This window comes from Mustelus asterias, unplaced genomic scaffold (genome assembly GCF_964213995.1).
Source record: "Mustelus asterias unplaced genomic scaffold, sMusAst1.hap1.1 HAP1_SCAFFOLD_35, whole genome shotgun sequence".
NCBI classification, from domain to species: Eukaryota; Metazoa; Chordata; class Chondrichthyes; order Carcharhiniformes; family Triakidae; genus Mustelus; species Mustelus asterias.
Genome location: NW_027590117.1, coordinates 1,936,457 through 1,958,712, shown reverse-complemented (window position 1 = coordinate 1,958,712; position 22,256 = coordinate 1,936,457). Strand labels below are relative to the sequence as shown.

The window sequence follows — 22,256 nt, the reverse complement described above, 5'->3', positions numbered from 1 at the left end:
TAGAAAGCGATAGGAGAATGAAGCACATTGATAGAAAATGTTAAAGCCGCGCCTCCGATTGGTAACGGGAAGAGCTGAATAAAAGCAAATCAATAGAAGGGATTTGAAATCTCTGACTGAGGGCGACATTGATTTGAATTCGCTCCTTTCCCACAATGAAATTGGCGGGCTTTTGGAAATGGACAAATTCTCTGCTTCTGCCGGTTGTTGTGGGGAAATCCCGCCCTCTTCTGTTTCCAGTGAGCTGATTGGTGAAGAATATAGGCAAATGAGGTGAATAGAGCAGCGGCCAATCAGAGGAGCTGTCAGTTTATAAGAACAGTCAATGCTGGAGAAATTGCTGATTCTTTGTGAAAGTGTTTGTGAGATTGTGCAAATGTCTGGAAGAGGAAAGGGCGGCGGGAAAACTCGGGCCAAGGCCAAGTCTCGCTCCTCCCGGGCTGGACTGCAGTTCCCGGTGGGCCGTGTTCACAGGCTCCTGAGAAAGGGCAACTATGCTGAGCGTGTGGGTGCCGGAGCCCCGGTCTATCTGGCTGCTGTGCTCGAGTATCTGACCGCTGAAATCCTGGAGCTGGCCGGGAACGCGGCCCGGGACAACAAGAAGACCCGCATCATCCCCAGACACCTGCAGCTGGCCGTCCGCAACGACGAGGAACTCAACAAGCTGCTGGGAGGAGTGACCATCGCTCAGGGCGGGGTGCTGCCTAATATCCAGGCCGTGCTGCTGCCCAAGAAAAGCAGCGCTGGGACCGCGAAGACCAAGTGAAGCGACCATTCTTTAATCTGATAACCCAAAGGCTCTTTTCAGAGCCACTCACTTTATCTGAAAAAGGGCGACCTGGTGTCTATCGGTCAGTTTCTGCACTGCTATTCACAGCACAGCTGTTTCCCGCTTTGTTCTATCAATCCGTACGATTGACACATACAGTATTTTAATACAAGTTGCTGTTGTTTATCGGGGAAACCATCCCAGTGAACTGAAATGATCCTATTTCCAATATAATTGCTTTAAAATGTGATAGTCTGCGAGGACATTCATCTGCAACCCATCGGTTTTCAGAGCCAGTCATTGTATCTGGAAAAGTGTTAATTATTGTCTATGCGAATGTGCAAGCGTTTCTGCAATGGTTATATCGGTGTGAGTGGGTTACTGTTTGAGATGCTTCCTGACTGTTGAAAATTGCGTCACTCACGCTGCGACTCGAAACATGAGGACAAAGTGGATTTGGGGAATTATTCCTCGGAAACTGAAATTATCGCAGGTTTAATAAAACCACTTTAAAATTAAACTGCAGTAGAATTGTTAACGGCATCGTTTTTACTCTAACCATCAGAGGATTGGAGATATGAGTGACCTCAATGCAACGGAGAGTTAATTATAACATTAAGAGGTTTCAGTATTGGAGTCCTGGGAATATTCTGTCCTGGGAATTGAAACACGAGAATCGTTAACAGGAGATCGCAGCTCTTTCATTTGCCGATTTGGTGGCTCTTAAAAGAGCCGTTGTTGTACTTGGTGCTGAGGCCGGGGTTTAGGCGCGTTCCCCGCGGATGCGGCGGGCCAGCTGGATGTCTTTGGGCATGATGGTGACTCGCTTGGCGTGGATGGCGCACAGGTTGGTGTCCTCAAAGAGCCCCACCAGGTAAGCCTCGCTGGCCTCCTGCAGGGCCATGACGGCCGAGCTCTGGAAGCGCAGGTCTGTCTTGAAGTCCTGAGCGATCTCTCGCACCAGGCGCTGGAAGGGCAGTTTGCGGATCAGCAGCTCGGTGGATTTCTGGTAGCGGCGGATCTCCCTCAGAGCCACAGTGCCGGGTCTGTAGCGATGAGGCTTCTTCACTCCGCCCGTGGCTGGAGCGCTCTTCCGGGCAGCTTTGGTAGCCAGCTGTTTGCGAGGAGCTTTCCCTCCGGTCGATTTGCGCGCTGTCTGCTTGGTCCTGGCCATTTTCTGAGCGGATTCAGCACAATCTGAGAGACGAAGACTGTTAATACAGAGTCTGCGCTGCATCCGCCTCTTTAAACTCTGTGAGGGACCACCCCCAGCGGGAATTGGCCCAGGAAGTTTCAATCAAACGGTGACCAGCGAATTAATGTCTGTAACTCAGGTTCTGATTGGATCAGTTGTTTTGTTAACCGCGCCTTTCAGAAATTGGGCCGTTTTCGATGCAGGAAATAGCCGTCTGTATAAAAGACTTTATCCCGTCCTTATTAAAATAAACATTACTCGAAATATTGAAGATTTGAAGTCGATCTCCCTGCACTTAGTGCTTTAGACCCTTTCCCCGCTCTCTGGGCTGTTCATTCCCAGAATCTCCCGCTGTTCCACTCGATCCCTGTCCCTTTCCTCTCCAGCCCATTCAGATTTCCCCTCTCCTGCCGCTTGTAACATTCGCCGTCGTTTTCGGGGGAAAGGATCAGAAATCAGTCGCTTCTCTGTGTCTCCCTGAAGCCGGTGTGAAAGGGGTTGAGTTTGTTGTTTGTTACAGAGAGTGACTTCATATTTGTCCCGTTTGACATTACTGAATGGAGTCGTTTGCTGCCCGTGGCGGACAAATGTTCACAAATGAAACCTCTTTGTAAAATAATCTTATAGCAGAATATTAATTGAGAATCTATTTTTAATAAGTTAAGAATTTGTCTCAATTCCCTTTCCCGCGCTGAAATTGGCGGCATTTCCCCCCAATTCAAAATTTATGCCGGTTGACAGTTGAAGCCAATGATTGGCTCAATCTTCACATTCGATGCTCTGCGATTGGTTCAGAGCTGCGAGTGCGGAGAGGATGGCCAATCAGAAGCAGACTGGGGTTGGAGCGGCTCAAACTGCGGGAATTGCGGGTTTGTGAATGACTGAGCGGAAACTGATCAGTTTCACAAAGCCTGTCAGTTTCAGTGCAGGAAACAACCGTCTGGGGCAAATAGCATCACAACTGGGACTGGTTCCAGTGAACGATTCACCGGCTGCTGCTACTAAACTCCGCTATTCCAGAGAAAGCTTTTATAAACTCGATCCAAACACTGAGTGATTAAACAGGAGTGATGCGGCGTTTCACTGAGGGCACATGTCAACTGGGAACTGCTCAGACAATCCACTTAAAAATTTCAAAAACAATCCGCATGGCCGCTCCAAATGAAATGTTAAATTCGGTGATTCCCGCACTGTAACCTAAACAAAACAAACATGCATCTCAAACACTGAACAGCCTGTCCCAGCTGCCGTTCCCAGGTCACTGCTCTCTCTGTGAAGCGGTGAGTGGCTCTTAAAAGAGCCTTTGTGTGTTCGGGAGAAAGGATCGAGTTGTTCAGCCGCCGAATCCATAGAGAGTGCGGCCCTGGCGTTTCAGAGCGTACACCACATCCATGGCAGTGACCGTCTTGCGCTTGGCGTGTTCAGTGTAGGTGACCGCATCCCTGATCACATTCTCCAGGAAAACCTTCAGCACCCCGCGAGTCTCCTCATAGATCAAACCCGAGATCCGCTTGACACCGCCACGGCGAGCCAGGCGGCGGATTGCTGGCTTGGTGATGCCCTGGATATTATCACGGAGCACTTTGCGGTGCCGCTTTGCGCCGCCTTTACCCAGTCCTTTGCCTCCTTTCCCTCTGCCAGACATGATGATTCTTCACTCAGATCACTGCACAACATGAGAGAGGAAATCTTTCAGGCTCCTTTTATACAGCCCGCACCGACCTGACTGAGGAAGGCGGAGTGAGAGCAGAGAGGGGAGGAGACAGAGTGAAGATTAAACACAGAGCGGGAGGGAGGAGAGAGCCGGACTGACACACACACACAGAACGGCCCCTGATCTTTCAGCTCAACCTCCAGTTTCAGCAACCTCCAATTTCAACCCGTTTAATAACAATGGAAGCGAAACACAGCTCCCCACACAAACCCTTCCAGAGCCGCCCTTCACACACAAGAGTTTCCACAAACCTGGAGCTTTGAAATATGGAATCAAAACAGAAAATGCTGCAAATAATCAGCAGCTCCGGCAGCTTTTGTGAAGAGGGAGTTAACGAGTCGGTTCGTGACTTTTTGCTTTTGTGTTTAAAACCTGGCCCCGTTATGATTCCCAGTCAGTAATATTCCGACTTAAGCACAGCAAGAATCGAGGAAGAATCTCCCTCAGGAACATCCTCACCCACATCCGCTTCCAGCTGTTTACAAATGCCTTTTTGCAGCTGTTTTGGGAAATCTCCTGTGTTAAAATTGAAGTTGGAAAGCGGTATTTAGCCGCCAGTGTTACTGTCTCACACTGAATCTACCAGACATCTTCATTATGAGAGAAAGTTGCGATTGAACAAATGTGAAATTCAAATGAAATTCAGCCTCTGCTGTGTTTTGCTTTAGTCTGAATTTGAAATGATCTCTATTGAGAATGAGCCGGGCCGCGGGACAGGAATCATTTTCTTGCGGGATCAGCTCTTTCCTGAGAGATGTGGGTGGCTCTGAGAAGAGCCTTTGGGTTCAGAGGTTTACAATTTGCTCGGGTTGTTTCACTTCTTTCCTGACGCTTTCTTCGCTTTTGCTGCTTTCACTTTGGGTTTGGCCTTCGATTTAGTCACTTTTTTGACAGACTTTCCGCCCGTCACCTTCTTCACAGGAGACTTTTTCTTCAGGGCTGCTTTCTTCACCGCCTTTTTTGGAGTTGCCGCCTTCTTGCTGCTTGTTTTCTTCACTGTTGATTTCTTCACTGGAGTTTTCTTTGCTGCAGGTTTCTTGGCTGCGGGTTTCTTGGCTGCTGCTTTCTTTGTTGTCACCTTCTTGGCCGCTGTTTTCTTTACTAAAGATTTCTTGGCTGTTGGTGTCTTCACCTTCTTTCCCATTTTCCCCGGGCTTTCCTTCTTAGCGAGTTTGAAGGAGCCGGAGGCGCCCTGTCCCTTTATCTGCACCAGAGACCCTGTCTCCACCTTCCTCTTGATCGTTAACCTGATCTGGGAGCCGCGCTTCCCCACATCCACTCCGCTGCCAGCCAAAGCTTTCTTTATCGCGGCCAGGGACATCCCCTTGCGATCGCTGCATCCCGCCACAACATTGAGGATCTGCTCGCCTAACTTGGGACCGGCTGCCGCAGGTCGGGGAGCCGCCTTCTTCTTCCTGGGAGACTTCACTTGAGCGGGAGCGGCTGGAGGAGCCGTTTCGGCGGCTGCAGTTTCAGTCATATCCGAGAGGGTGTGGAAAATCTGTGTGAGAGTCAGAACTGGATCCGAAATGAACTCAGTGGTGGCGGCACAGAGCAACTTGAAGGCAGAGAGCGGACGGAGCAGAGACAAGCTGCTGTCAGCTCCCGGCTCCTCCAACCTCTCTGTGTTTCTCTCTCCTCACAAACTCTCCCCTTGCAATGAAATTCCGCCTCTCCAGAGATCCAGCTCACATCCTTCATGTCTCTGACACACGAATGTTTGCTGTTGAAAAGGTTTCGCTCGAACTGAGGACTCCATTTTCCACTGAAACCCGTTTTACTGCTGCACTGATCGCGCTCTCACACGCGATAGCTGACATGTTCTCTACTTTTCCACTGAAATCTTCAATTTAGCGAAACAATTGCCTTGAAATCTAACTTTGGGGCTCAGCAGGGGGATTGGGGGGAATCTTTGATTGAAAATCGTTTTATTTTACACAAGAGAGACTCGGAGATCTCATGATCAGAACAGACACACAAACACAGTTGGATTAGTCTGAACCGCCCGCTCCTTTCATACACTCTCTCTTACACAATATTCACATCTGCACATTCACAGGACAAAACTTTCACCAACTGTAAGGTCCCAGGACGGAATTTCTCCTCCTTCCGGCCTTTGCTCCGGATTCCAGGGGGTTAGTTATAGTTTTTCATCTCAGTAACTGTTAAACACTCTGAAGCCCGCTCCCTGCAGATTGCCTTTGAATTCATTCATGGAATGTGAGTGTCGCTGTCTGGGTCAGCATTTATTGCCCATCCCTAATTGCCCTTGGGAAGGTGGTGATGAGCTGCCTTCTGGAACCGCTGCAGTCCATGTGGTGTGGGACCACATCTGTTAACCAGATTCCGTGGCCAGAGCTAATAATATCTGGGGGGGTTTCAGTTATTATAGTGATTGCAGACATCATTGTGTCTTTCAGGTGAAAATACAAATTATCTGCTCTCGGAGTCTCTAGATTTCCTGTTTTATTTGTATCTTCTGCACTGACAGGTAACAGTAAATCACAACCTCAACAACCAGTGACAGCCAGTTAAATAATCATCCCCCACTCGCTGAAAGTGAAGTTTCTGATAGTGATGGACAGTTTCCGACCATCCTCCGATTGGGCCTGAGGAAACCAGATTCACTGTCAAAGCTGAACTTTGTTACAGAAGGGGTGGAAGAGCCAGGTGAGCGATGGTGGTGGAGTCGTGACTGTGCGAGCATTTGACCAAGAGTCAGTTCCTGACCATCACAATGGTGATTTATTTAATTAACTATCGCAGGTCACAACAGCAGGTGGGCATTCCTAAAATAAAATTCACTAAAGATTCTCACCATCACTGTGGTTCTAATGGAAAATCCAGCTTCAATTTACTTTGTGGAAACTTTGTTAAAATGAAAGAACAGGCCTCAAAACTAATCAATGAGTTCTCAGTCAGAAACAATAGTAAAAAGGTGGCTGAAACTGTCCAGAAAAACGAGAAAAGCCAAGTTCAGTTTACAAACTGTGCCATGGACACACCAAATGTCTGATGAAATCAGCAGCGAAGGTAGTTCCTAATTATAACTATTGAAAAGAAGGGCTGTTTGAGCAGATTGAGTGATGGTGGTATAGTGGTGAGCACAGCTGCCTTCCAAACAATTGACCCGAGTTCGATTCCCGGCTATCACATTGATAGTTTATGTAGAACCTTGTCCACGGTTTCTTGTGTTTTAAACCGAGTGGACAAAAACAGTACGAACGCAACATTTGACAGGAATGAAATAAAATAATAAAAAGTTTCATTTTTTTCTTCGGACGTAATTCGTTTCAAATGAAAAATTATTGAAATAGAAAACCAAATCTCTGACCTAATAAATGAGTTCTCCATCAGAGACAAAGATAAAATTACAGTTCACACACTGTGCTCTGCACAATCCTGGTACCTGATGAAGTTAATATGAACGTTATTGGGGTGGTTCCATCATTCTGACACATGTGCAGCTGCGATGACTGAGTGGTTAAGGCTTTGGACATCGGCAATGCTGTACAGAGCACACATTCAAACTGTGGTAATTGTACAATACATGGCAGCATTGTGAACAGTGAGGGGGTACTGCTGAAGCTCAAAGTTCCTTATACAGCTTGTGGATTGGTCAAACAAGACCAATTTAAAGCAGAGAAGTGTGAAATGATTTATTTCATTGGGAAGAAAAGGTTGAGACAATATAAAAGTAATGATACAATTGTAAAAGCATGCAGGAACAAGGGGCCTGCAGTTAAATGTGACACTAATAATTGCTGTTTGAGTGGCAGGTTGAGAGCATGGTTAATAAAGTATTTGGTTTTGTGAGCTTTATACGTAGGGACATAGAGTACAAGAGCAAGCAGGTTATGGGAAACCTGTATAAAACACTGGTTTGGCCTCAGTTGGAGTATTTGACTCTGATCTGGACAGCAGTCGTTGGAAAGGATGTGAAGGCATTGGAGAGGGTGCAATAAATCTCTGGGCATGGGTCCAGGGATGAGGAAGTTCAGTTACATCGGTAGATTGAGAATTTGGGTCTGTTCTCTTTGACGAAGAGAAGGTTGAGAGGAGATTTGATAGAAGTGTTCAGAATTGTGAAAGGAGTAAAACATTCTGTGCTGGGACCTTACAGTTGGTAAAAGTTTTGTCCTGTGAATGTGTAGGTGTGAATATTGTGGAAGAGAGAGTGTATGAAAGGAGCGGGCTGGTCAGACTAATCCAACTGTGTTTGTGTGTCTGTTCTGATCATGTGGAGGGAATTGGAAGGAGCTGATAGGGAGAAGCTGTCATGTCCCAATCTTCCTCTGTCAGGAAGTGTTCCCCAAACTGAATGGACAGGGCACTTTCCCGGTTACACTTCTCCGGCAATGCTAAATATTCTGAGTATTTGTTTTAATGTGAAACATTTAAGATAATTATACAAACACAATAAATTGTTGAGAGTAAAGAAGAAACATTAAAAATGAAAATTCATGTTGACGTCTCTCTGCTGAACCTTTAGTCTTTCCAGTCTGGGCCAGTGGTCTGATTAATCCGATGGTGCTTTTCCCAGTCGCCTGTGTAACGTGGCTTGAATCCCGGCCTTCCAGGTTTTGAACTGCACAGCGGAGCATTTGAGAAAGTATTGGGGCTGAATGGCCTCATCGAGCTCTAGTCTTCCTTCCGTCTGGTGAGCTGATCTGACATCCAACCCAGAGTGGAAATGCTGCATAAATTGTCTTAAAAATGGTCTCTAAGCTGAGGGAGTGACTGTAAATCTCGTCACCACTTCCATCCTGACTAATTTCCTCCACTTCAAACCGTCCATCAATGTCAGAAGGAGTCAGAACTGGAGTAGGAGACTCCACCAATGATTCAGTCCCATCTTTTGACCACTCGAGCATCCTGCCTTGCCTCACACCTTCTCTGTTCTCCAGCAGCGGTGATGTTCCAGGGTCTTGGCTGCTCTGAATGGCCTGTTTGAGGGTCTCCTTGCTCCAAAGCAGATGACTTTTGATGTCTGCCAGCAAGTTGTTGAGATTTGGCTCCTCCTCATCGCCATCTCCAACTAGGACAGCACGGTAGCACAGTGGTTAGCACTGCTGCTTCACAGCTTCAGGGTCCCGGGTTCGATTCCCAGCTCGGGTCACTGTCTGTGTGGAGTTTGCACATCGTCTCCGTGGGTTTCCTCCGGGTGCTCCGGTTTCCTCCCACAGTCCAAAGATGTGCAGGTTAGGTTGATTGGCCAGGTTAAAAATTGCCCCTTAGTGTCCTGAGATGCGTAGGTTAGAGGGATTAGCGGGTAAATATGTGGGGGTAGGGCCTGGGTGGGATTGTGGTCGGTGTAGACTCGATGGGCCGAATGGCCTCCTTCTGCACTGTAGCGTTTCTATGGTTTCTATGAACTTCAGACCAGTCGGGAACTTCCATCTTCCAAGCTTCTCGGGGCTGGTTGAACAGAAACAACAATAATTAAGGATTTTGCGGAGTTGTTACATTCGAGCAGATTTCCCCCTGGGGCATTTCATTAAACACCGGCTTTTTCACTTCATTATCAACTGCAGGAATGGCAATGGAATGTATTGGTCTATTTATCCTCACATAGGAGTTGGGACGTCATGTTGAAGTTGTACAAGACATTGGTAAGGGCCCACTAGGAATACTGTGTACAGTTCTGGTCACACTGTTATAGAAAGGATATTATTAAATGAGAAAGACTGCAGAAAAGATTTACTATGATGCTACCGGGACTTGATGGTTTGAGTTATAAGGAGAGGATGAATAGTCTGGGACTTTTTGTCTGGAGCGTAGGAGTCTTAGGGATGATCTTATAGAGGTTATAAAATAATGAGGACCACAGATGAGGAAGATAGTCAACATTTTTTCCCAAAGTTAGGGGAGTCTAAAAGTGGGGGACACAGGTTTAAGGTGAGAGGGGAGAAACACAAAAGGGTCCAGAGGGGCAATTTTTTCACACAGAGGGTGGTGAGTGTCTGTAACGAGCTGCCAGAGGTAGTAGTAGAAGCAGTTACAATTTTGTCTTTTAAAAAGCATTTCGATAGTTGCATGGGTAAGATTGGTATCGAGGGATATGGGCCAAACGCAGGCAATTGGGAATAGCTTATTGGTAAAAACTGGACGACACGGATTAGTTGGGCTGAAGGGCCTGTTTCCAGCTGTGAATGTCTGTGACTGTATGACTATGACTCTAGCCCTAACTGGAAATGATGCAGATTGTCACTATCATTGCTGTAAGTGGGATGGGGACAATGCTCACTCACAGCATCTGTATTCCATCTGAACAGCTGGCAGGTAGAACACAAAATCAATGGTAAACATTCTGTCAGCATCCAGTGAAACTGGGTAACTGTGGTAACGGGTCGGTACATTGACAACACAGGACTCTGTGACAATACCTTCATCCCCAACAGGGTGATGTCACCAGGATCCACAATTCCCCCAGTTTGGAGATTCCAGTCAGGAAGCAAGGAGCAAAGTGTAAGACACCAGAGAAAAGACAAAAGATTTTCATTTCTATCGAACCAATCATCATCTCTGGAGTTCCCAAAGGACAGTCAATGAATGACTTCTTTAAGAAGTCATAGAGTCAGAGAATTTTACAGCACAGAAAGAGGCCATTTGGCCCCTCGTGTATGCACCGGCCATCAGCACCTATCTATTCTAATCCCATCCCGATCTGGATGAGGGAACCAAACGTAACATTTCCACGTTTGCTGACAACACAAAACTGGGCGGAATTGTGAGTTGTGAGGAGGATGTAAGGAGGCTTCAAGGTGATTTAGACAAGTTGAGTGAGTGAACAAGCACATGGTAGATGCAGCACAAAGCGGCTAAATATGAAGTTATACACTTTGGTGTGAAAAACAGAAAGGACAGGATGAGAGGAGATCTGATTGAAAAATATACAATTCTAACAGGGCTGGACAGACTAGCTGCAGGAAGGATGTTTTCCTTGGTTGGGGAATGTAGAACAAGGGGCCACAGTCTTAGGATATGGAGTACACCATTTAGAAATGAGATGAGGAGAGATTTCTTCACTTAGAGGGTGGTGAACCTGTGGAATTCTCTACCTCAGAAGCTGTGGCGACCAAGTCACTGCATATATTCAAGAAGGAGAGAGAGAAATTTTTAGATTTTAATGGCATCAAGAGGTATTGGGAAAAGCTGAGAATATGGAATTGCGATATAGGATCAGACATGATCACATTGAATGATGGAACAGGCTCAAAGGGCTGAATGGCCGACTCCTGTTCCGAGTTTCTATGTTCCCAAGTTCTGATGAAAGGTCACAGACCTGAAAAACTAACTCTGTTTCTCTCTGTAAACAGATGCTGCACAATCTGCTGAGCTTTCTTTTCTGTTTCATTTGAGATTTCCAGCGTCTGAACTGAACCCAGCCAGAGTCAGCACCTTCAGGAGAGAGAGAGAGAGGAATCAGTGAGTGTAGAACTGAACCCAGCCAGAGTCAGCACCTTCAGGAGAGAGAGAGAGAGGAATCAGTGAGTGTAGAACTGAACCCAGCCAGAGTCAGCACCTTCAGGAGAGAGAGAGAGAGGAATCAGTGAGTGTAGAACTGAACCCAGCCAGAGTCAGCACCTTCAGGAGAGAGAGAGGAACCAGTGAGTGTGGAACTGAACCCAGCCAGAGTCAGCACCTTCAGGAGAGAGAGCGAGGAACCAGTGAGTGTGGAACTGAACCCAGCCAGAGTCAGCACCTTCAGGATAGAGAAAGGAATCAGTGAGTGTGGAACTGAACCCAGCCAGAGTCAGCAACTTCAGGAGAGAGAGAGGAACCAGTGAGTGTAGAACTGAACCCAGCCAGAGTCAGCACCTTCTGGGGATAGAGAGGTAATTAATTTAAGCCCTGTATTCAAAATCAGAGGTAGAGAGGATTTGATTTGATTTATTATTGTCACATGTATGAACATATTGTTTCTGCCCCCTATCCAGACAAAACATACCGTTCATAGAGAAGGAAATGAGAGAGTGTAGAATGTAGTGTTACAGGAAAGAGGGAACCAATGACCAGTGAGCCGAACGTCGGTCGTAGGGCAGTTGCTGGAGTCCATTATCAAGCGTTTGAAAAGCAGTGTTCTAATCAGATAAAGTCAGCATGGATTTACAAAAGGGAAATCATGCTTGACAAAACTACTGGAATTCGTTGAGGATGTAACTAGTAGAGTTGACCAGGGAGAACCAGTGGATGTGATTTATTTAGACTTTCAGAAGGCTTTGGACAAGGTCTTACATAACATTTTTAAGTTATAAAGTTTAAAGTTTGTTTATTAGTGTCACAAGTCGGTTTACATTAACACTGCAATTAAGTTGTGAAAATCCCCTAGTCGCCATACTCTGCCACCTGTTCGGGTAGACCGAGAGAGAATTTAGCATGGCCAATGCAACTAACCAGCATGTCTTTCAGACTGTGGGAGGAAACCAGAGCACCCAGAGGAAACCCACGCAGACATGGAGGGAACATGCAAACTCCACACAGACAGTGACCCAAGCCAGGAATCGAACCCGGCTCCCTGGTGCTGTGAGACAGCAGTGCCAACCACTGTGCCGCCCTGCTACTATGTAAAGTTAAAGTATATTGGATTGTGGGTTGCGTCTTGAGATGGATAGAAAGCTGGTTCACAGACAGGAAGCAAAGAGATGGCATAAATGGGTCTTTTTCCAATTGGAAGGCAGTGATTAGTGGGGTACCGCAGGGATCTGTGCTGGGACCCAAACTGTTCATATTATATATTAATGATTTGGACACAGGAACTAAATGTATTATCTCCAAATATGTAGATGATACAATATTGGGTGGGAGGGAGAGCTGTGAGCAGCATGCAGAGATCTTCCAGTGTGATTTGGACAGGCTGAGTGTGTGGGCATCTGCATGGCAGATGTAGTATAATGTGGATAAATATGCAGTGACCACTTCATTATCCACTTCAGTAGCAAAAATAGGAAGGCAGATTATTATTTGAAGGGGTGTAAATTAAGAGAGGTGGATACTCAGTGAGACCTCGGTGTCCTTGTGCATCAGTCAGTAAAATCATGTTGAAGCTGTACAGGACTTTGGTTCGGCCACATTTGGAGTATTGTGTACAATTCTGGTCGCCACACTTCCGGAAGGATGTTGATGCATTAGAAAGGGCGCAGAAGAGATTTTCCAGGATGTTGCCTGGTTTGGAGGAACCTTTTTGAAGAAAGGTTGAACAAACTTGGATTGTTTTCTTTGGAGCATCTGAGGATGAGGGGGGACCTGAGAGAGGTTTACAAGATTATAACAGGCTTGGATAGAGTGGATTGTCAGAGTCTTTTTCCCAGGTTACTCAGGACAAAGGTGAGAGTGAGAGAGGGAAAGTTTAAGAGATGTAAGGGGCACGGTTTTCAGACAGAGAGTGGTGAATGCCTGGAACGTGCTGCCAGAGGAAGTAGTAGAAACAGATTCTGTAACAACATTCAAAGGGCATCTGGATAGATACATGAATCAGCCGGGAACAGAGGGATATGGACCACGTCAAGGCAAGGAAATATTAGATTAGAGAAGTGTAATAAGTCTGTGGAGGCAGAAGTTCCTTCACCAAAATCCCTTTATTTACAACTGTAACAGCAGTACACCGAGTGCTAACAGTTAGCAGTCTACCTCCGGGGGTGTCAGAGGAACTGACACTCCCGGTTAAGTACAAGGCAAAGTTTCCCTGATTGGCCCATCAATTGGATCCTTAATCAGGGAACTCTTTTTTTCCCCAACCAAATAAACAAAATCAGATTAACTTAGGGGCAACCCAAAAGGGGCAGCTCCCTAAAAGGAGGGGAACCACCCGAACCAAGAAACAAAGCGGAAAGGAAACTTAAAACATCAAATTAAAATGTGATCAAAAGGGTCAATAATACACCCCCATCCCTGCGGTGCCCAGCAGGCATGGAAGGCATCAACACTGCCCTCGGACACCGCACACTCCCTTTCCAGGGACACCCAGCCGCAAATGTAGCCGCAGTGGAGAGGCAGACAGTCAGGTTGGGCGACCCTGTTGATCGCTCGCTGGATAGATCTGTAGATGGCACGCTTTGCCAAGCCCAGGAGCAGGTTCGCGAGGAGGTGCTCCTCCTTCCCCTCCGCACCAGGTGCCCGTAGATCAGGAGTGTGGGACTGAAGTGTAAACAAAACTTCAATAAAAGATTTTTGAGGGAACTGAAAAGTCTGTGCAGCCTAGAACATGAAACATAGACATGGTCCACGGACTCCACAGGATTGCAAAAAGGCACGCTTGGGAGCCTGTGAACCGTAAGGGTGGGAGGGTGAGCTGTGAGGAGGATGCAGAGATCCTCCAGCGTGATTTGGACAGGCTGAGTGTGTGGGCATCTGCACGGCAGATGTAGTATAATGTGGATAATATATGCGGTGACCACTTCATTATCCACTACAGTAGCAAAAATAGGACGGCAGATTATTATTTGAAGGGGTGTAAATTGAGAGAGGTGGATACTCAGCGAGACCTCGGTGTCCTTGTGCATCAGTCAGTAAAATCATGTTGAAGCTGTATAAGACTTTGGTTAGGCCACATTTGGAGTATTGTGTACCATTCTGGTCGCCACACTTCCGCAAGGATGTTGATGCGTTGGAAAGGGTGCAGAAGAGATTTTCCAGGATGTTGCCTAGTTTGGAGAAAACAGCTCTGAAGAAAGGTTGAACAAACTTGGATTGTTTTTCTTTGGAGCATCGGAGGATGAGGGGGGACCCGAGAGAGGTTTACAAGATTATGACAGGCTTGGATAGAGTGGATTGTCAGAGTCTTTTCCCCAGGGTCAAAGGGTCAATTACTCGGGACAAAGGTGAGAGTGAGAGAGGGAAAGTTTAAAAGAGATGTAAGGGTCAAGTTTTTCAGATAGAGGGTAGTGAATGCCTGGAACGAGCTGCCGGAAGAGGTGGTGGAAGCAGATTCTGTAACAACGTTCAAGAGGCATCTGGATAGGTACATGAATAGGCAGGGAACAGAGGGATGCAGCTTAATCCGTGACAGTCAGCACGGATTCGTGAAGGGTAAGTCTTGCCTCACAAATTTGATTGAATTCTTTGAGGAGGGAAGTAAGTGTGCAGATGAAGGTAGAGCAGTTGATGTCATATACATGGATTTTAGTCAGGCGTTTGATAAGGTTCCCCATGGTAGGCTCATGAAGAAAGTGAGGAGGTGTGGGATCGAGGGAAATTTGGCCGATTGGATAAGTAACTGGCTATCTCATAGAAGACAGAGGGTGGTGGTGGATGGAAAATTTTCAGACTGGAGACCTACCAGCGGTGTACCACAGGCATCAGTGCTGGGTCCTCTGCTTTTTGTGACTTTTATCAATGACTTAGAGGAGGGGACTGAAGGGTGGGTCAGTAAATTTGCTGATGACACCAAGATTGGTGGAGTAGTGGATGAGGTGGAGGGCTGTTGTAGGCTGCAGAGACATTGATAGGATGCAGAGCTGGGCTGAAAAATGGCAGATGGAGTTGAACACTGATAAGTGCAAGGTGATTCATTTTGGTAGAACAAATTAGAATGCGGATTACAGGGTCAACGGCAGGGTTCTGAGGAATGTGGAGGAACAGAGAGATCTTGGGTTTCATATCCACAGATCTCTAAAGGTTGCCACTCAAGTGGATAGAGCCATGAAGAAGGCCTATAGTGTGTTCGTGTTTATTAACAGGGGGTTTGAGTTTAAGAGCCGTTGGGTTATGCTGCAACTGTAGAGGACCTTGGTGAGACCATATTTGCAATATTGTGTGCAGTTCTGGTCACCTCACTATAAGAAGGATGTGGAAGCATTGGAGAGAGTGCAGAGGAGATTTACCGGGATGCTGCCTGGTTTGGAGGGTAGGTCTTATGAGGAAAGGTTGACGGAGCGAGGGCTTTTCTCTTTGGAGCGAAGGAGGATGAGAGGCGACTTAATACAGGTTTGTAAGATGATGATGGGGATAGATAGAGTGGACGTTCAGAGACTATTTCCTCGGGTGAATGTAGCTGTTACTAGGGGGCATAACTATAAGGTTCATGGTGGGAGATATAGGAGGGATGTCCGAGGTAGGTTCTTTACTCAGAGAGTGGTTGGGGTCTGGAATGGACTGCCTGCTGTGATAGTGGAGTCGGACACTTTAGGAACTTTCAAGCGGTTATTGGATAGGCACATGGAGCACACCAGGATGATCGGGAGTGGGATTGCTTGATCTCGGTTTCAGACAAAGCTCGGCACAACATCAAGGGCTGAAGGGCCTGTACTGTGCTGTACTGTTCCATGGATTTGGACCACGTCAAGGCAAGAAAATATTAGATAATAGAAGTGTAATAGGTCTGCGGAGGCAGAAGTCCCTTCACCAAAACCCCTTTTCTTACAGCTCTAACAGCAGTACACCGAGTGCTAACAGTTGGCAGTGTCCCTCCGGGGGTGTCAGAGGAACTGACACTCTCGGTTAAGTACAAGGCAAAGACTCCCTGATTGGCCCATCAATTGGATCCTGAATCAGGAAGTTCATGCTCCTATAGGCCAACCTCAATGGCCCAATTGAAGTCATCACAAGAGGCATCTGCATCGGCACAGACTTGGTGGGCACTTCCTGTGCTGCACTGTACTGTTCTTTGTTCAGTCTCTGAAAGTAAGCGCATAGGTACAGCAGACAACAAGACAGCAAATGGTATGTTGGCCTTGAGAGCAAGAGGATTTGTGTATAGGAATAGGGATGTTTTACTGCAATTGTATAGGACAACAATGAGGCCACACCTGGAGTATTGTGTGCAGTTTTGGTGTCCTTATCTGAGGAAGGATGTACTTGCTCCAGGGGGAGTGCAGCAAAAGTTCACAGGCTGATTCCTGGGATGGCCAGTGTGTCGTATGAGGGAAAATGAAGTCAGTTCGGATTATGTTCACTGGAGTTGAGAAGATTGATGTGGAGATGCCGGCGTTGGACTGGGGTAAACACAGTAAGAAGTTTAACAACACCAGGTTAAAGTCCAACAGGACTTCAACCTGGTGTTGTTAAACTTCTTACTGTGTTGAGAAGATTGACAGGGGTCTCATAGGAACTTATAAAATTCTAACAGGATTAGAAAGGGTAGATTCAGGAAGAATGTTACCGATGTCCTTCGTGTAAGGATAAGGGGTAAACCTTTAGGACTGAGGTGAGGAGAAATTTCTCCACCAGAGAGTGGTGAATCTGTGGAAATCACTCATGCAGAAAATAGCTGAGGCCAAAATGTGTGATGTCAAGAAGGAATTAAATGTAGCTCTTGGGGCGAAAGTGATCAAGGGATATGGGTGGAAGGTGGGATCAGGAAAGAGAATTTGATCAGCGATGATCATAATGAATGGTAGAGCAGGCTCAATGGGCCGAATGGCCTCCTCTTGCTTCTATTCGCTGTTTAAAGAAAACAAAGAAAAGTGCAGCACAAGAACAGGCCCTTCGGCCCTCCAAGCCTGTGCCGAACATGATGCCCTTAAAAAAAAACCTCCTGCCATGACTCGGTCCGTATCTCTCTATTCCTTTGATATGATTTGATTTGATTTATTATTGTCACATTTATTAACATACCGTGAAAAGTATTGTTTCTTGTGCGCTATACAGACAAAACATACCGCTCAGAGAGACGGAAACGAGAGAGTGCAGAATGTACTGTTACAGTCATAGCTAGGGTGTAGAGAAAGATCAACTTAATGTAAGGTAAGGCAATTCAAAAGTCTGACAGCAACAGGGAAGAAGCTGTTCTTGAGTCAGTTAGTATGCGACCACAGACTTTTGTATCTTTTTCCCGAAAGAAGAAGGTGGAAGAGAGAATGTCCAGGGTGTGTGAGGTCCTTAATTATAATGACTGCTTTGCCAAGGTAGTGGGAAGTGTAGACAGACTCAATGGATGGGAGGCTGATTTGCGTGATGGATTGAGCTACATTCATGACCTTTTGTAGTTCCTTGCGGTCTTGGGCAGAGCAGGAGCCATACCAAGCTGTGATACAGCCAGAAAGAATACTTTCTATGGTGCATCTGTAAAAGCTGGTGAGAGTCGTAGCTGACATGCCAAATTTCCTTAGTGTTCTGAAAAAGTAGAGGCGTTGGTGGGCTTTCTTAACTATAGTGTTGACATGGGGGGACAAGGACAGGTTGTTGGTGATCTGGACACCTAAAAACTTGAAGCTCTCGACCCTACCTACTTGGTCCCCATTGATGTAGACTGGGGCATGTTCTCCTTTACACTTCCTTAAGTCGATGACGACCTCCTTTGTTTTGTTGACATTGAGGGAGAGATTATTGTTGCCTCCCTATTCATGTATCCATCCAGGTGTCTTTTACATGTTGCCAATGTGCCTGCTTCCACCACCTCCTGTGGCAGCCTGTTCCAGGCACCCACCACTCTCTGCGTGAAAAACCTCCCCCGAACATCTCCCTTAGATTTTTCCCCTCTCACCATAGAACCATAGAAAATTACAGCTCAGAAACAGGCCTTCTGGCCCTTCTTGTCTGTGCCGAACCATTTTTTGCCTAGTCCCACTGACCTGCACTTGGACCATATCCCTCCACACCCCTCTCATCCATGAACCCGTCCAAGTTTTTCTTAAATGTTAAAAGTGACCCCGCATTTACCACTTTATCCGGCAGCTCATTCCACACTCCCACCACTCTCTGCGTGAAGAAGCCCCCCCCTAATATTCCCTTTAAACTTTTCTCCTTTCACCCTTAACCCATGCCCTCTGGTTTTTTTCTCCCCTAGCCTCAGCGGAAAAAGCCTGCTTGCATTCACTCTATCTATACCCATCAAAATCTTATACACCTCTATCAAATTTCCCCTCAATCTTCTACGCTCCAGGGAATAAAGTCCCAACCTATTCAATCTCTCTCTGTAACTCAGCTTCTCAAGTCCCGGCAACATCCTTGTGAACCTTCTCTGCACTCTTTCAACCTTATTTACATCCTTCCTGGAACTAGGTGACCAAAACTGTACACAATTCTCCAAATTCGGCCTCACCAATGCCTTATATAAGCTTATCATTATACTTTTATACTCGATACTCCGATTTATAAAGGCCAATGTACCAAAGGCACTCTTTACGACCCTATCCACCTGTGACGTCACTTTTAGGGAATTCTGTACCTGTATTCCCAGATCCCTCTGTTCAACTGCACTCTTCAGAGTCCTACCATTTACCCTGTCCATTCTACTTTGGTTTGTCCTTCCAATGTGCAATATCTCACACTTGTCTGCGTTAAATTCCATTTGCCATTTCTCAGCCCATTTTTCTAGTTGGTCCAAATCCCTCTGCAAGCTTTGAAAACCTTCCTCACTGTCCACTACACCTCCAATCTTTGTATCATCAGCAAACTTGCTGATCCAATTTACCACATTATCATCCAGATCATTGATATAGATGACAAACAACAATGGACCCAACACCGATCCCTGCGGCACACCACTAGTCACAGGCCTCCACTCGGAGAAGCAATCCTCCACAACCACTCTCTGGCTTCTTCCATTGAGCCAGTGTCTAATCCAATTTACTACCTCCCCATGTATACCTAGCAACTGAACCTTCCTAACTAACCTCCCATGAGGGACCTTGTCAAAGGCCTTGCTGAAATCCAGGTCGACAACATCCACCGACTTCCCTTCATCCACTTTCCTGGTAACCTCCTCGAAAAACTCTAATAGATTGGTCAAACATGACTTACCACGCACAAAGCCATGTTGACTCTCCCTAATAAGTCCCTGTCTATCCAAATATTTGTAGATCCTATCCCTCATCACACCTTCCAATAACTTGCCAACCACCGACATCAAACTTACTGGCCTATAATTTCCCGGATTTCTTTTGGAACCTTTTTTAAACAAGGGAACAACATGAGACACCCTCCAATCATCCGGCACCTCCCCCGTGAATACTGACATTTTAAATATGTCTGCCAGGGCCCCTGCAAGTTCAACACTAGCTTCCCTCAAGGTCCGTGGGAATACCCTGGGGCAGGTCCTAGGGATTTATCCACTCTGATTTGGCTCAGGACAGCAAGCACCTCCTCCCCGGTCATCTGTAAAGATTCCATGACCTCCCTACCTGTTTGCCCTATTTCCGTAGACTCCATGCCCGTTTCCTCAGTAAATACGGATGCAAAAAAACCATTTAGTATCTCCCCCATCACTTTTGGTTCCATACACAGTCTACCACTCTGGTCTTCAAGAGGACCAATTTTATCCCTCACTATCCTTTTGCTCCTAACATACCTATAGAAGCTCTTTGGATTTTCCTTCACTCTGTCTGCCAAAGCAACCTCATGTCTTCTTTTAGCCCTCCTGATTTCCCTCTTAAGTAGCTTCTTGCACTTTTTATACTCCTCAAGCATCTGATCTGTTCCTTGCTGCCTGTACATTTCATACTACTCTCTCTTCCTCTTAATCAGTGTTACAATCTCCCTCAAGAACCAAGGTTCCTTATTCCTATTTACTTTGCCTTTAATCCTGACAGGAACATACAAACTCTGCACTCTCAAAATGTATCCTTTGAAGGCCTCCCACTTTCCATTTACATTCTTACCAGAGAACAGCCTGTGCCAATCCACACTTCCCAGATCCTTCTCATTTCATCAAATTTTCCAGTTCAGAACTTCAACCCGAGGACCAGATCTATCCTTATCCATGATCAGGTTGAAACTAATGGCATTATGATCACTGGATCCAAAGTGTTCCCTCACACTCACATCCATCACCTGCCCTAACTCATTTCCCAATAGGAGATCCAATATCGCAGCCTGTCTAGTTGGCACCTCTATATACTGATGTAGAAAATTCTCCTGAACGCATTTTACAAACTCTACCCCGTCAAAACATTTAACAGTATGCGAGTCCCAATCTATATGTGGAAAATTAAAATCCCCTACTATCACAACTTTGTGTTTCTTGCAGTTTCTTGCACCTTGAACATGTGGCCCATTGTAATTGACACTTCCACCCTGGGAGAAAGTCTCTGACTATCCACCCTGTCTATGCCTCTCACAATTTTGTAGACCTCTATCAGGTCTCCCCTCAGCCTCTGTCTTTTCAGTGAAAATAAGCCTCATTTGTCAAACCTCTCCTCATAGTCAACACACTCAAGACCAGGGAACATCTTTCTATATATGAGATAAAGGAACCAGAATGTGCAGGACTGAATGCACCCAGAGACATCACTTTCAGGGGAAGAGTAAGAAGAAGCAGTGGGTGTAGAACTGAACTCACACAGAGTCAGCACCTTCAGGGGAGATGCATTAAATGAGTATAGGTACAGCAGATGACAGCATGGCTGGAGAGATGGTACAGGAGGGAGGGCTTTAGATTCCTGGGGCATTGGGACCATTTCTGGCTGAGCTGGGACCTGTACAAGTTGGATAAATTACATCTGAACAGGAATGGCACCAACATCCTCACGGGGAGCTTTGCTAAGTGCTGTTGAGATGGATTTAAACTAAATCGGCAAGGGGATGGGATCCTGACAGGTAGTGATAGAATCTTCAGGTTTGCAAAGTGGTCAGGGACAGGAGGGAGTGACTGCAGCTGAGGCAGTCACTAATCTAAAAGGGGCAAAGGGAATTGGGTGGTAGTTCTGGGGAGGGGATAATGTAATAGCTTTGTTAATATGAGATGGAATAAAGACAACAACAAGAAATGATCTTGGATCAGAAAATGTAGAATCCATATGGGTGAAGGGAAAAAATAACAAGGGGAAGAAGACACTGGTGGGAGTAGTCTATCAGCTCCCTGACAGTAGATATACTGTAGGGCGGGGAATGAATCAGGAGATAATGAGGATATGAAAAAAGGCAGTACATTAATCATGGCTGACTTTAATCGTCATGTGGATTCGGACAAGTTGGCAGAGGTAGCCATGAGGAAGAATTCAGAGTGTATTAGACACAGTTTCCAAGAAGAATACTTTATGGATCCAAGCAGAAACCAGGCCAGTTTGGATATTGTAATGTTAATGATACAGCTTTCATAAACAATCAGAGTAAAAGCTCCGCTCGGAAACAGTGACATTAACATGGTGGAATTTAGCATTCAGTTTTGAGTGCAAACTTGAGTCAGAGGAAACTGTGCTCAACTTAAATAAGGGTAATTGGAAAAGAATGAGAGCAGAGTTGGCTAGACTGGACTGCAAAAGATGTTTAGCAGAAAAGACGATCGCTCAGCAATGACATACGTTATGAAAATAGTTTATGACTCACAACAAAGATACATACCAGTGACAAACAAGGATTCTGGAAGGGAATAAATCAACCATGGTTAACCGAGGAAGTTAAAGATTGCATCAAACTGAAAGAAGAACATAGGATGTTTCATATATTAGTGGTAGGACAGGGCATTGGGGAAGTTTCAAAAACCAACGAATGATGACCAAAAAAATACTAACGTGGGAGAAGATGAACTACAAACGTAAATTAACAAGTAATTTAAAAAGAAACAGGAAGAGCTTCTATAAATATATAAAAACAAAGAGAGAGGCTAAAGTGAACATAAGCTGCTGAGAGATTGAGACTGGGAAATAAAAGGAAATGGCAGAGGAGTGAAATACATAATCTGTGTCAGGATGGCCGAGTCG

General features: G+C 45.9%; 4 protein-coding genes across 4 annotated transcripts; 1 reads left to right on the top strand and 3 right to left on the bottom strand.

Annotated features, from left to right (window-relative positions):
* Positions 1-376: 376 nt before the first annotated feature.
* LOC144482299 (histone H2A type 1-like) lies at positions 377-766 on the top strand. Its single transcript, XM_078201480.1, has one exon. It carries the CDS (start codon positions 377-379, stop codon positions 764-766), a length of 390 nt encoding a protein of 129 aa, XP_078057606.1.
* A 766-nt stretch (positions 767-1,532) lies between these two features.
* Positions 1,533-1,943, bottom strand: LOC144482234 (histone H3). Its single transcript, XM_078201426.1, has one exon. It carries the CDS (start codon positions 1,941-1,943, stop codon positions 1,533-1,535), a length of 411 nt encoding a protein of 136 aa, XP_078057552.1.
* Positions 1,944-3,297: 1,354 nt separating this feature from the next.
* Positions 3,298-3,609, bottom strand: LOC144482307 (histone H4). The gene has a single exon (XM_078201486.1). It carries the CDS (start codon positions 3,607-3,609, stop codon positions 3,298-3,300), a length of 312 nt encoding a protein of 103 aa, XP_078057612.1.
* An 883-nt stretch (positions 3,610-4,492) lies between these two features.
* Positions 4,493-5,158, bottom strand: LOC144482286 (histone H1-like). The gene has a single exon (XM_078201469.1). The coding sequence runs from the start codon at positions 5,156-5,158 to the stop codon at positions 4,493-4,495; it is 666 nt and encodes a 221-aa protein (XP_078057595.1).
* Positions 5,159-22,256: the final 17,098 nt, after the last annotated feature.